The sequence below is a fragment of the Caretta caretta genome, chromosome 7, assembly GCF_965140235.1.
Source record: "Caretta caretta isolate rCarCar2 chromosome 7, rCarCar1.hap1, whole genome shotgun sequence".
NCBI classification, from domain to species: Eukaryota; Metazoa; Chordata; order Testudines; family Cheloniidae; genus Caretta; species Caretta caretta.
In genome coordinates this window covers 48,584,959-48,599,081 of record NC_134212.1, presented here as the reverse complement: position 1 = coordinate 48,599,081, position 14,123 = coordinate 48,584,959, and the positions used below count along the sequence as shown (strand labels likewise).

The window sequence follows — 14,123 nt, the reverse complement described above, 5'->3', positions numbered from 1 at the left end:
CTCGGCCGATTGCAATGAGTCCTCTTCAGACATCCTGTAGATCAGTACCCCAAACATTGCTATGCCCGTGTGAGATGTACGGTACAGAGGGGAAGGTACTGAAGGTGGAAGTCACGGAGGGAAAAGGCTGCATGGGGCAATGTTCTGGCAAATTCCCAGCCGCAAGAATTCAATTGCACCTCCCTAATTCCTCCCTGTGGATACTCGTATCAGCCTCACTTCCTGGTCTACACTGGTGCATATCACTGCCATGGGTAGCTGGAAACAGCTGCCATGCTTCACCCCAGAGGGACAGGAGAAATGATCCTTGAATTTTTAAAGGGGTCTGGGCTTATGCAGGGTGAGTGGCACCATACTACTGTAATTTGTTATATGGTCGCCCATTCTTCCTGAGGCTGGGTCCCCGGGAGATGGGGGGGAGGGGGGAGACTGCTGCTCTCTATTTGCATGCATGTGGGGGGGGGGGGGCTGCACAGGTTGCATGGTGCGTAACTCATGGTGTGAGACAACAGCCTGAATCCTTATAGGTTGCCCCATTGCTTACCAACACAATTTGGGCTACCGTAGTGGGCCAGCCAACTCATGACTCCGCAAACCTCAGTGACTGTGAATCCAGTGTTACCAAACACGCACCCCTCAGAGAACGGCAGCCTTCTACAATGGCCATTAGCTTGCAAGGGAGCACTATACAAGGGAGTCTACCCTCCCCGTCACCATCACCATTCCCCTCCCGAGAGAGGAGGGGAGCATTGCCTGGACTGGGACACAAATAACAGACCAACAGGTCCTCAGGTCACATCAGCACTGATCACAGGTCCATGTGGAAGATGTAGGCAGAGCTATGAATAGCAGCAAGTGGAAGTTGCATGGGAAGCAGGAGGTCAAGATGGACATGGCGAGGGGCAGGGTCAGTTTGCCCCCTGTGGTTCAATGGCCCCTCCCCCTTTGCCTCCCTATCCAGGGTGGCTCAGGCGTCCCCACTGTTGCACCTCTAGGAGGCTTTGCCTGTTCCTCTGGCTGTAGCAAAGCATGGTGGGAGGCCACCGGGGTGCGGGTGGGGAATAGGTTCAGGAGCTTTGGGGTCTATCACTGATGCTGGGCAGACAGGTTGTCATTCTGCACCCAAAACTGGCTCCAAAGAAACAAAACAGCCTTGCCCTGAATTGTTTATTGATCCACACAGAGCCAGCACCATGCACAGGCCGAGCCTCCGGGGAAGCGCAACCCCCACGGAAGCTCGGGACATTCAACAGAGTCGAGTTCAAAAACATTTACTGAAAAACTCAAATCCCAAAGCGAGGCCCCGCTGCAAAGAGGGGGGCCTCTTGGTGCATTCGCACAGCCTCGGGTCCCAGGCACTCATGGGGAGTGGCTCGGCTGCTTCACTCCAGCCTTGCAGCCCTTCACTAGTGCCCCAGCTCCCTGGGCACAGGGGGTCTGCCGCTCCTCGGGGAAGGGTTGGCAGTGCCTAGCAGGGCCTGTCCAAGGCTAGGGCTGCCATCCCTCGCCCTCCAGTGCTATCTACTTGCCATTGCTATTGGCCCAAGCTCCCACCAGGATGCATCGAGCTTGCTGGGGGCAAGTTGTGGGGTGCCATCCCTCCATTCACGTGAAGGACCTAGCACACAACAGCGCCCATGGCCTCTTCTCCAGGATACCTACGGGGGCAGACCCTTCCCTGGCACCAGCTCCGTTGAGGCTACACCTGGGGATGGGGTTGCCCCATGTGGTCCCCTGAGCTCCTTCTCCTGGCCTTCCTTTGGATGCTGCCCTCTACCGAGGCCACCTTTGGTAACAGGATCCTGGAAAGACCAACACAGGGTCTTGAGGGCTGCATTGGTCCCTGGAGCAATTCCCCTAGGCTTGCCCCACAGACGGCCCTGAGCGTGGCTGAATTGAGAGAGTCTTCAGCCCTGCCAGCACAGCACCCTGTGGCTGCACCTGTCCAGGGACCTAGGGTCTGGCCACATAAGCAGGACAGCCAAGACCTCCTGAACGACAGGGCAGGGCTGAACAGATCCAGGGCCCTCCCATTCTCAGAGTCCACTGCTACCTCCCCCTCCCCAAGGAGTGGGGAACAGGGTTCAGGGGCTGCCAATAAGGTCCACATTGAGCCTCCATCTATACCCCAGACACGGCTAGGTCCAGTGGAGACCAAGGCCCTGGCAGGAGGATGAACCTGGACCAGCTGTACCGCCCCACCTCTCCCCAAGGCACAGCCGGAAGCAGCCATCCTGGCAGTGACCCAGCAGCCCCACATATACGCACACATGATGGGGGGGGGCAGTTCAGTGCCCCCCACCCGGGGGAAATGTCCCCATGCACACAGTCCCTCCATCGCTCACATTCGCGCCTCACACGGCATTGGGGGCCCCCGCAGGGGAGCCACCCACCTCCCATTCCTCTGCCGCCCCCTCCCACACTCCCCCCCACCTCCCTGCACCCACGCAGGGGAGCTCCCGACCCACAAGCATAGTCCCGGAGCGGATCCGTCCATGTCCACCTGGCCTCGCCGCCTCTTCTCCTAGCCACCTGGTGTCGGTTGGAGTGTCAGGTCCGGGACGGGGGCGGCTCAGCCCGGGGTGCGGGTAGTCAGTGCCTCCTGCATCTTCTGGCGGCAGCGGGCGTACTTCTGCAAGATCTGGCGGATGTGCTCCTCCTCCTCACGCTGCAGGATGCGCAGGAAGTTGTGCAGCTCAGGCATGCTGAAGGCGTCCCACTGCAGGGCGAGAGGGCAGAGGGCCTGTCATTCTGGGAGCCTGCGCCACGGTGTGCAGCATCACCTAGGTAGTGGGTAAGGGCTGCGGGGCATTAGCAGAGCTCTCAGGGGATTATGGGGTTGGAACCCAAGGCTGGACTAGCGTGCGGTGGCGGTAAGCAGGGGAAAGCTGTGGGTGAGGATGGAGGGGCATGAACAGAGCTGTGTGGGGTCCATAACAGAAATGGCAGAGTGGCTGCAGGTTAGGACTGATGGGCATTGGCAGGGGGAGAAAAAGAGGGAGCCCAGGACTGCAATAACAGAGTGGCTACGGCAGTACTGTGTGGGGACCACGACTGGAACAGCAGGGGGCTCCGGTCCAGTACCCTTCAACTACACTGCCCCATGCCGACCAAACCTTACACGAACCAGTAGTGATCTCAGATTCCCTCCCAATGGAAGCGGGGGGTGGGGGTGAGGTTCTCATGCTGGGGCAGTGCCCTGCACCTCACTGTGCACATCTCATGCTCTCAGGCATAGCCTTCTGTTTCTACCTCTCCCATGCCCACGTCCCAAATGGGGCCTTGCTGAACTCCCCTATTTACTCCCATTGTTCCCCTTATCCTCTGGAACGGACGATTTTAGGACATCGTAGCATGAACTGACTGTCAGGGAACACCTGTCTGTATGTGGATCCCCCAAGATTTAGCAGGGTTGTGTCTGTCTCCGCCAGGCCAGAGACAATGGGGACTAATCAGCATACAACAATCAATCGTCCATTCAAAGTAAAATGCTTTGGGACAAGGGGATTGCTCCAGCTGGGAAAAGACACTTCCTGCCCCTGTCTGAAGGGAGGGGGGTTTGGAAAGTTATCAGGAGGAGAATAAAGGAGCTCACCAGGAGGAAAGGTCCAGGAGTGAGCTATTTTTGCAGCAGATGAAGAGGAGGGAGGCTGTGGCAGGGACGTGCCCGCCTACCGGAACACAAATGTTCCCCAAGGGAAGGGTGAGCTAGCGAGGGACATCGCGTTTAGGGTGTTTGATTGTTTGGTACGGTCTAATCTCCTGCGCGTCACATCAACAATATAAAGAGCATCAAGTTGAAAGACTGTACAAAGCGTGTGCCTGTGTGCACAACTGCCCAACTATTCTGTGCCCCCCAGACAGTTAAATAGGAACCGGCGTCACCCCTTTCGGGAGGAGTTCTGGGGGCGGGGTGTGTTCACGCACTGGGGAGTGTGAAGGGTCAGTGCTGCGCCCCGAAGGGCAGGTGGCTGGACAGCGGGTTCCAGCACTTGAAGCAGGGTGGCCAGATGCGAGGTCTGTGCCCTGAGTGTGCCTAGGGATCCTGAGACCAGGGCAGTGGCTCCATTCAGGCTCCAGGAGCTTGAAGCACCCTGGGGATGCGGATGACAGAGGCTCGGATTCCCCTCGCAGCAACCCTGGTGGGTGGCCAGGAAGGGGCGCTTACAAGAATCCCCGACACCCCTCTGCACTCAATTCCCCCTTTCCAGCCGGCTAGCCCTGCCATCAGGACCAGTCAGTGAGGCAGCCAGCAGAGGGCAGTGCTATAACACCCTTCCCACAACCCATAGGCTTCCCAGAAGGACTCAGGCTCCCCCTCAAGACACATCAGGCCATTCCCAGACTCACATTGACCTCTCCGGTCTCGTTCTCCTTCAGAACGAAGCTGAGGACCTTCTCGTTGGGGCCAGCCAGCAGCCGGAGATGCAGGGGCTGCTCCTCATCTGAGAGCTTCCGCAGGTACACTGCAATGACAGACGGGCCACGCAGCTCAGTACAGTGGAGCAGACAGCTCCAGCTACTCCAGCCCCAGCCTCTCCCAGCAAGGGTGCTGGGGGAGTGGAGCAGGAGTAATGGCTGTGGGGGGGCGGGGGCTCCCAGCCACTCCAGCCTTGGTCTCTCCCAGCATGGGGCACTGTGGGGAGCAGGGCACAAGCTCTGGCCATCCTAACTATGCCAATCCCAGCCTCTCCCAGCAGGGGGCGCTGTAGGGAGCAGGGCAGGACTGCTGGCTATGTGGGGAGCTCCCAGCTATTTCAGTCCCAGCCTCTCCCAGCGAGGGGCACTGTGAGGAAGTGGGGCAGCCACTGTGGCAGGGTAAAATTTAAGCCCTGGCTAGTCAGTGTAATCTGCAAACCGGGAATACCTCTGGCTGGTTTTAAAGCCGGTTGAGATGGGGACTGCGGGGCGGACGTGTGGAGGGACTGAGCCCAGGGGAAGAGAGGAGGCCAGGTACCTTGGTCGTCCTTCTCAGCTCGCTCGAAGAGGGCAAACTTGCGGGGGTTGTCGACCACCATAAACTTCTTGAGCAGGGCCTCGATGACCTCGCTGGCGCGGGTGCGGGAGATGATGTGCAGGTGCTTGACTGTGTCCTTGGGCAGGTAGAAGGACGTGCGGCGCGTCACCACCTGGGAGCGCGGCGCCTTATTGGCATTCTGAATGGAGGGCGCCTTCTTGCTGGCTGGCACTGAGACCGGCCGAATCAGCTTCAGCTGCACCTTGATGAAGCCAGTGTAGGAGCCATCTTTGTTCTGGGAGGAGGGAGAACCAAAGAGAGAATGAGCTGGGCAGAGCCGGGGAACAGGGCAGGAAAATGGAGCAGCGAACATGAAGTAGGCCCTGAGTGCAGCCCCTGAGAGCAGGGAACACCCAGAATGGGATCCCTGTGCCCCCTGTAATAGGCTCTGGATGCAGCCCCTAGGAGCAGGGAAGACCTGAACATGGAGCCATGACCCCCCTGGAATGGATTCTGAGCACTGCCCCTTTTTGAGAGTTCAAATCTGAAGCTGTGAGCTCCTTGCCCTGCCCCATCGCCCGGGCGCAGACCCTCCACGCTCCTGGCCTCACCAAGCTCATGAAGAGGTTGCTGTTGATCTGGCTGTTGTATTCCTTTATCTTCTGCTCGATCTCGGCTTGGGTCAGAACTGGCTTCTCCCAGTCAATCTGCTCGTCCTGCAGGAGAGAGAAGGGTGGGGTCAGTCCACCTCCCTGGTCAGCAGGGGCTCCCACTCAGCTCCTGTCCCCACAGCTACCCTCTGCCTTCTGCATCTCAGCCCGGCCACAACCCAGGCCCACTCGGTGATGTGGCGATTGGCACAGCACCCACAATGCCCTGCTGCAGGAGTTAGGACTGCTATGCTTCCCCCACCCTGAGAACTTCCTGCTGCCAGGTCTCCAATAGCCCTGGGCATGGGTGCTCTGGATCCTGTGCGCGCTGCCCCCACCCGGCACCCTCCACCCTGCTCTGGCAAGTTCACCTCTAGGAAGAAGAGGCTCCCTGACCTGGCCCAGCTCAGGAAGCCAGCAGCACCAGCACCAAGAAGCACCATGACAGGGTCCGTGCCCCATTTCCTGGGGGTCTGTCCCTGATGTGGTGCACATCAGGAGTGACTCTGATGTAGCCAGGGGGTCACAGTGAAGCAAGAGAGGGGGACAGGTGCTGTGTGTGACACGGATGGCTGGATTTCAGTCCAGGGGGACGTCCTGTTGGTTTGGCCTGGGTGAGCCAGACAGGCTGGGGCGGGGGGGGGACGGGGACAGAGGAGTTCCCTGCCCCACGGGAGAGGTAGATACCAAGTCTGCTTTAATCACACCTGCTCCGCACGGCAGACCAGAAACCCCCGTGGGCAGATATCTCGTGCGAGGGGTGCAACTGGAGAGAGATAAAACCCTGCTGAGCCCTCCCGTAGGATCCCCCCAGGCCTGGCTGGGGAGAGCTCCCTGGACCCACAGGCAGGATCAAAGTGGGGAGTCAGGAATCATCCCCCCTACTTGTTATCCCAGAGGCTTCCAAAAGGCAGCGAGCCATACAGAGGTTTATATCATGCAGCAGCCTGCCCCACAGAAGGCACAGCAGGTGGACACTAGGGGAGGCCGAGGGCAGAGGAAGGCTGTGTCCATGTTGAGAACAGCGGGAGCTATGCCAGCCAGCACTGCAGACTGCCATGACCACTGGAGAAACCACTTCACAAAGCCAAGAGCTACAGCAGCTGCTGGCCTAATCCAGGGGCGAGGAGGCACTCGCTGCCGAGCAGCGCCCACGGGCAGGTGTATTGCTCACACCCCCGTGCTGACACAGGGTCCTCACACAGGCGGGGCTGGGGTGCGAGTCAGTGACCAGCCTCCAGAAGAAAAAAAATATAGGAGGCTCCAGCAGGAGATCCCACCTCCAGGGCACCACAGGCGATTGCACCCCTGGCCCTGCCAGCAGGCCAGATACGGGGCCTGCCCACAGTGCCTCTGTGCCACCCTCAGCCAGGGGGTGATCAGACTACTCAGATCACCTGCTCTGAGCCCCTGCAAACACAGGCCAGAGAATTCCCAGGATTGCTTTCAAGGGGCTAAGTGGCCCAGGCCCCAGGCTAAACACCTGTGTCCCCCCCCCCCCCCGACCAATGCAAGGCAAAGAACAGCTGCTTGGTCTGAGGTATTTGCTTCAATGCCAATGTCGCTCTTCAGGGGCTAACTTGGCATTGCCCATGCCATTCAGGGTTGGCAAAGAAGATCTAGACACAACTCTCCACTGGGGCATGTCCCCAGCCAGGAATACCACAATGATGGGCCATCTTACAACACCTCAGCACGACAATGCAGCCAGCTCATGTATTACCAGCTCTTACTTCCCACAGATCAGACACAAACACGCCCAGGACACACATGCTGCCAGAGCAGGAAGGCCAACCCCCTCTCTTTCCGCTGCCACAGAACTTCATTGCACCCTCTTGCATCAGCCTGGCTTCCTGTTGACCCCCCCTCCCCTCCCCACAAGGGGAATTACAGATGAGCTCACCACAGACCAATCAGAGCTCTCCTGGGATTTCTGGGAACCACTTCCTTTCCTTTCCCACCGCAAAGCCGCCAGCTGCCTGCGCAGGATGGCAGTGGGGGAGAAGAGAGACGTGAATGGCACGTGGCACACACACCTCTCCACTGCCTGGCACACATCAGACATGCGTGGACACACCAATGGATGCTTACACACATGTACACACAAACAGATACTACATAGCGTGTGGGTAGTAACCCGCACCTGGCATTAGCACGTGCGGCAGCTGCCCAGTATGCTGTCCAGGGGAGAGAGATGGCCAATGAGAGGGCAGATTGTGCTGGGGAGGGGGCCCCGAAGCCACCCAAAGGGGCAGCTGCCAGAAGTGTTAGAGAAGGAGAATGGAGATGCTGAGCTAGCGGGCGAACCGGAGGTGGGCTGAGCAAATAAAAGAACAGGAGAATACAAGCAGGGGACTGGGAAGAAAAAAGGAGGAAAGAAGGAAAAATAGGAAAGGTTTCAGGTGAGGAGAAGCAGGTGAAAAAAAAAGGACCTGGATATATGCACAGACACTGTTAGAGAAGGGAGGGAAATCAAATCTACAGATTTACAGGAGAGAGAGAATCAAGGGGAAAAAAAATCTGAAATATAAGTGGGGGAAAAGGGAACTGATCAAAGCTGCATGAGATGCAGACAGATCCTGAAAATGGTAAACAAGAAGCCCCCTCACAAAACACCTACATTTCTTGTAAACAGAGAGAAATTCTTTGAACATCTTTGGACAGAACACAGATCAAAAGGTGCCCTATGGCCAGGTGAGGGCCCACTAAGTGCGGATAAACTCGGCACAGAAACAGAGAATCTAAGGAGCACTTTAAGCCGAAGAGGAGCAAAAAAAGAGGACAGCAAGAGTGGAATTGGACTTACAGCCAAGGAGAGGAAACGTTGATTCTTCTCCGAAGTGACGCAGGATATTGTTGAGTGAGCTCTTGTGTTCTTGTTAACAGCAATGCATTTGGTACCAATCACACAGTGTGGACAAGCACACAAAGGTTAATGAGTTGGTCACCTATATAGCTTATTATAAGTAGTAAGTCTTTGGTAACGTTCAATATTATTTGTGCTCCTGGTACAATTTGTGGGTTTTCCCTATAAAATGTAAAGTTATCCCTTTTGCCTTGGTTTGCCTCTGGCTCTCCTCACAGCTAGCACAGTCTAGCCAGGTCAACACACACACAGTTCAGAGACAGACCATGCACACACACACCCTGCTGGTGCTGCACGTCAGAGACCAACTCATCTCAAGCAGAAGCTAAAGCAGCTTCTAATTTGCAATTGCTAGACCTGTTTTCTCCTCTTAATCCATGTCCACCTATCTGCCTGTATCCAACCCTAAACAGTGCCATCAGCCCCTTACTACCATGCACACCACATTTACCACATCAGGTCCAGCAAGCATTCATGGAAGGTGGCAGGACTGCTTCCCTGTCCCCAGGCTGCCTGCTAATTAATATCTATCAGGTGTTTGAAACTGGAGTGCTCTGTGGCTTAGCTGAGCTGCTTTATCACCCACCAAGCTATGGTTGCTACTCTGGTCCTTCCCCCAGCTCCCATATCTCTGACCCTGCAGATCAGTCAGTTGATGATCCTCTAGGGTACTGGTTTTCAAACTCTGGGTTGCAACCCAGTACTGGGTTGTGGAGTGTAAGGCACTCGGTCCTGGCAGCTCTGGTCAGCACCACTGACCGGGCTGTTAAAAGTCCTGTCGGCGGTGCTGCCCAGCTAAGGCAGGGTAGACCCTACCTGTTCTGACACCACACTGCGCCCTGAAAGTGGCCATCAGCAGGTCCAGCTTCTAGGCGTGGGGGAGCCCCATGGGGCTCTGTGCGCTGCCCCCGCCCCGAGCACTGGCTGGCCAATAGGAGCTGGCATGCGTGGGGGTGGGGGGCAGTGCCTGCAGGCGAGAGCCACGCAGAGCCTCTTGCGTGCCTCCACCTAGGAGCCAGACCTGCCGCTGGCCGCTTCCAGGCCACAGCGCAGTCCGTGGTGCCAGGACAGGCAGGAAGCCTGCCTTAGCACCCCTGCTGTGCCACTGACTGGGAGCGGCCTGAGGTAAGCCTGCGCCCCAATCCCCTGGTCGAGCCCTGAGCCCCCCAAACCTGGAGCCCCTTCCTGCACCCCAAACCCCTCATCCCCGGTCCCATCCCAGAGCCCTGACCCCCTCCAGCACTCCAACCCCCTGCCCCAGCCCCCTCCCACACCCTGAACCCCTCATTCCCAGCCCCACCCCAACCCTCTGCCCCACCCCCGAGCCCCTCCCACACCCCAAACCTGTCATCCCCAGCTCTGTTGGGCCGCGGGCATCAACAATTTTTTTTCAACTGGGTCGCCAGAAAAAAAAGTTTGAAAACCACTGCTCTAGGGAATGGTTCTCCAGTGTGATCATTCAGCCTGCACTGCCCTAGCTCTGGGCAGGTGCTTGTCCCCTGGTTGTGGAGCAGGAAGCAAGTACCCAGGTTCTGCTCCACAAACAAGAGACCAGGAAGTAACTCAGAGCAGCAGCCAGGAGGCCCTTCAGGCTGAGCCAGAGATTCCGGAGTCCGAAGCACTTTAATAGCAGGACACCCCACGAATCACGAGAAATTATCTGACACATTCGGGGGTGTGGAATCCCACACAGCCTCCATCTAAAGCCAGGGACAAATGTCTGGACACTGCAGACCCATCTCCTGAGAAATGCGATTAGATCAACAGCTTGTCCCATCAACACAGTGAGGCTGGGCATTACAATTACCCTGATCTTCCCAGAAGACTTGACAGACAACTGGAAAACTGCAGGGTTATGTCAGCAGACACCTGAGGGATGAACAAAGATTAATGAAAGGGAATGAGAGAGCAAATGCTCATACCGGTCTGTCTTTGTTAAGACCCATCTAATTCAAATGCTCAACAAATAGGCAGGAGGAAAACTCTCCCTGTTAAAGTTTCAATACCTTTCAATTAAAGACTGAGAAAGCTCTTGCCCCATGTCACGGAGTCACCGGGGCAATGCTCTAGAACTACTCCATACGAAGCCAGTCAGGACTCTGGGGGAGCCTCCTCCCTGAGCAGACTGTCTCCAGGGCAAGAAGCTTACCCAGCTTCGACCTTCCTGGGTCTGGCCTCAGAGCATTCAGCCTCCCCTTCCACACTGTGTGCTTCCAGCAGCGAGTCCGCCCATGCGGGGCTCCTGGGGAAGCCAGAGAGCCCTGCACCCCAACTCCAGAGTCAGATGTGACTCTCAGACAGCCAGTAAAACAGAAGGTTTATTAGTCGACAGGAACACAGCATAGGACACAACTTGTTAGCACAGAAATCAGGGACTTTCAGCCAAGTCCAACCTGGGGGGAGGGGAGCCCAGAGCCAAGGCTCTGGCCCTCCCCCTGCGCCCCAAGCCAGCCGAGACTGACTCACTTCCAGCTGCCTGGCCCCTGCCCTGCCAGTTGTTCCTCCTCCAACCTTTGTCTCGCTTCCCTGGCCAAGAGTCGCCTGGTCGTCACCTGGTCATATCCCCCTCCTGGGTCTCAGGTTACGAAGGGGCAGCCATAGCATCCATGTAGGCAGCTGGAGCAACCCCCGCAAAAGTCACACACCCTTATTCCCACCACCTAGACATTGGTGCAATACACAGGGAAACTGAGGCACACACAGCATTAATACAAAACAGTAAGAATCGCATACAACATAACAAGGGAAAATTCCCACTTTGTCACACCCCAGTTCTCTAGTCCTCCAGGGAGATCTCCAGCAAAAGCAAGAGACACACGACCACACATTCCTGCTCTTCTTACAGAAGCAGTCCAATAAATAAATAAATTGAGCCAATGCCTTGTTTTCTGGTGGCCTTTCCAAGTCACATTTAGGACAGGAAGTGCAGAGCTGCTTTCAACTCCTGCATGCTATGATTGTAATGTGCTCTGTTAAACAAGAACTGCTTCCCAAGGCCCAGCATCTGGCTGCCCCTGAGACTGGGAGAGAGGTTGGGTCACGTGGAGTTTGCCTCATCCATGCAGACTTTGGGAATCAATGCTTTAAGTGCAAGTTACTAGCACTGTTCTGGGTCCACAACTGTAATTCCATGGGCAGGAAGCTCTGCTCTGCATCCAGACCTGCCGCAGCTTAGGCAGAGGCTTACAAAACCCAACCTGGCTACGCCCTGACAGGATGAGGGAACATGGGTGTGCGTCGGGGTGGAGCACGTTTCCCATGTGCAGAGATCAGATCCAAGGAACTAAAGGGGGAAGTCTCTGTATCCTGAGGATCAGGGCAGGCGGAAGCCTGCGAGGGTAGGGTGCACAGCGCAGGGAGCCCGGCCCAGCCCAGGATGGAAAAGGCTCGCTGGGAGCTCGCGGCTGAAGGATGAACAGTCACAGGGAGGGACACAGGCATCCTGTTTACAGAACAAAGAGAATTTTCTCCAAGGCCCATTTGCTGGGACATTACATAACGTATCACCCCCTGCTCCAATCCCACAGCACCTCCTACAGGCACCCCTGGTTCCAGACATTTCCTGCCAACTAATGCTAGGGCAGCGATAGCATTTCCCCACACAAAACGGGGCATGCCCTGCCAGGGTATCTCTCATGCCTCCCCTATACCAGGATCCTCAGCTGTTCCAAGCCCAGCTAGGGGAATAGCTGCAACTTTGCTCAGATCAGTTTTGTTTTGCTTAGAACAACTTTGAGGTCGGCTCTGCTGCTCCACAACGGAAACAACACAGGGCTGGTTAGTTACCAGGTAACGGCAACACAGACGCACAGGGCGAGGGTGTGTTACAGGCCCCTTCACCCGTGCCAAGCCACACAGGAGGAGTCCGCCACAGCTCAAGCTAGGCCGCCACAGCTCTGTCACTCAGCTGCTTGTGCATTTAGCCCTGGAGGTCCCCGCGGAGTCAGCCCCGCATATGCAGGAAGAGGCCCCTAAGCGGCGCCTGAAGGGGTGATGAGATGCCCAGCCCACCTGCATGAGCTGCATGTCACGATCAGCACAGGTCAAAAATGGGCAGCCAGGAGCACTGTCACAGGACATTGCGCCAGGGCGCAGTGGATACTGGGCACTCATGGGTACTCACTGTATGTTGGACCCAGGGAAAGGGGGATGTGCCCCCTTGGAATGGGAGAGGGAGGTCCTGGCAGCAGCGCCTCCTCCCAATAGCATTAAGTCATTGCAGCCACACCCCACCCACAACATGGCACACAGCACAGGAGACAGCTACTATGCCAGGGTGTAGACAGCAAGGTGCCTAGCAGGTATGGGGTGCCCTGCCAGCTGGGAGTGAGCAACCCCCAGTGCCACATGCCCAGCTGCCTGCCACCAGCACCAGTAGGCATGAGACAGGGCTGTTTCCCAGGAGGGAAGTTCAGCAATCAGGGCGCAGGAGGCCGGGCGTGCAGGTCAGTGAGGTGCCACTGCAAAGCCTGTCAGCCGATCTATGCTGCCTACACACCCGGTGCAACACAGCCAGATCGTCTCCTCTCCTGGCCCCGGGCTGCCCTTATCACTCCCCCGGCCTGCGATAGGGCCCTGCTCACTCCCTATCCCAGAGCCAGCAGCACCTTGGGTTATCACGTGGCAAACAACCATATACAGGCATAATGCCCTCTCTCACCACTGGGACTGTGTTCTTGGGGATGGGCCGAGCCCTGCGTTCTGTGGCATTGGCATTATACACACTCGCTGCAGCCTCCAGCTTGCAGTCAGTGAGTTTGTCCTGGGTCCATGTCCCCTCCCCAGCTCCCCACAGGATCACCCCAAGTTCCAAGAGCCCATCAAGCAGGAGCAGACCCTGGGCTGCAGAATGGACGACATCTGTGTTTGGTCCCTCTCCCGACCCTGGGCGACCCGGCTGGCCGCGGGGACCACAGATTTTCACTTTGGCTCCAGCAGGGCCTGAGAAGAGCTGTTTACATGTTTGAGAGGCCTGCGATTGTTGGATCCTAACAAATATTTAACCCCTGGTGCCACTCACTGCCTCGGCTGGGATCCCACAACCCCCTGCCTCTGCTCAGTAGGGGAAGATGAGGGTGGGGGGGGGGGAATTTCCTCCCAGCCCATTCCCTTCTCGCTTTCTGGCTGCATTTCTCTCTCTCCTTTCTCCAGCCTGGGGGCGTCCTGCCCCTCCAGTCACTGCAGCTGGGCTCTCAACTGCCCCTTTGTTGGGCAGGGCACCAAAGCTACAGCCAGTCCAGGGGCATTGTACCCAACTGTCTGCAACCTCCCCATCTCTCTGACTGCCCCTGCTGAGAGGGCTGGCTGCTCAGGGACATGGTGAAATGGTTAACAGCTGGTCTGGCTGCCTCCGCTCTCAGATTCTGAGTCAGATGGATTGTATTACAACCTGGCTCCATCACCCTTAGTCACGGGTGAGTAGCACTCCCACTGGGCACAGCACCTGGGGGGGGTTCCGCTCCCCCAGTGCGCAGACACCACACAGCTGGGGTGCAGGAGGCCCTTTGCACGGAGCAGGAGAGCAGCAGCCCTGACTCCCCTTAAGCCTCCAGGGCAAGGGACAAAGAGCCAGAGTCACCTGGAAAGGAGCAGACAAGGTTTACACTGGAGAGCAAAGCGCAGCCTAGAACCGTCCTCAGGAGAAGGCCCT

At 57.1% G+C, this 14,123-nt stretch overlaps 1 protein-coding gene across 2 annotated transcripts in view; it reads right to left on the bottom strand.

The window, feature by feature from the left end:
• Window positions 1-1,153: 1,153 nt before the first annotated feature.
• The window catches only part of RASSF1 (Ras association domain family member 1), a 28,907-nt gene continuing 15,937 nt past the window's right edge, over window positions 1,154-14,123 (bottom strand). For both annotated transcript variants that reach the window (XM_048859336.2, XM_048859337.2), the window contains 4 exons: window positions 5,569-5,673; window positions 4,958-5,252; window positions 4,351-4,466; window positions 1,154-2,719 (listed from right to left, as the gene is read on the bottom strand). In XM_048859336.2, the coding sequence (XP_048715293.1) occupies window positions 2,573-2,719; window positions 4,351-4,466; window positions 4,958-5,252; window positions 5,569-5,673 (663 nt within the window). In that variant the 3' untranslated portion in view covers window positions 1,154-2,572. The remainder of the gene's footprint in view (window positions 2,720-4,350; window positions 4,467-4,957; window positions 5,253-5,568; window positions 5,674-14,123) is intronic.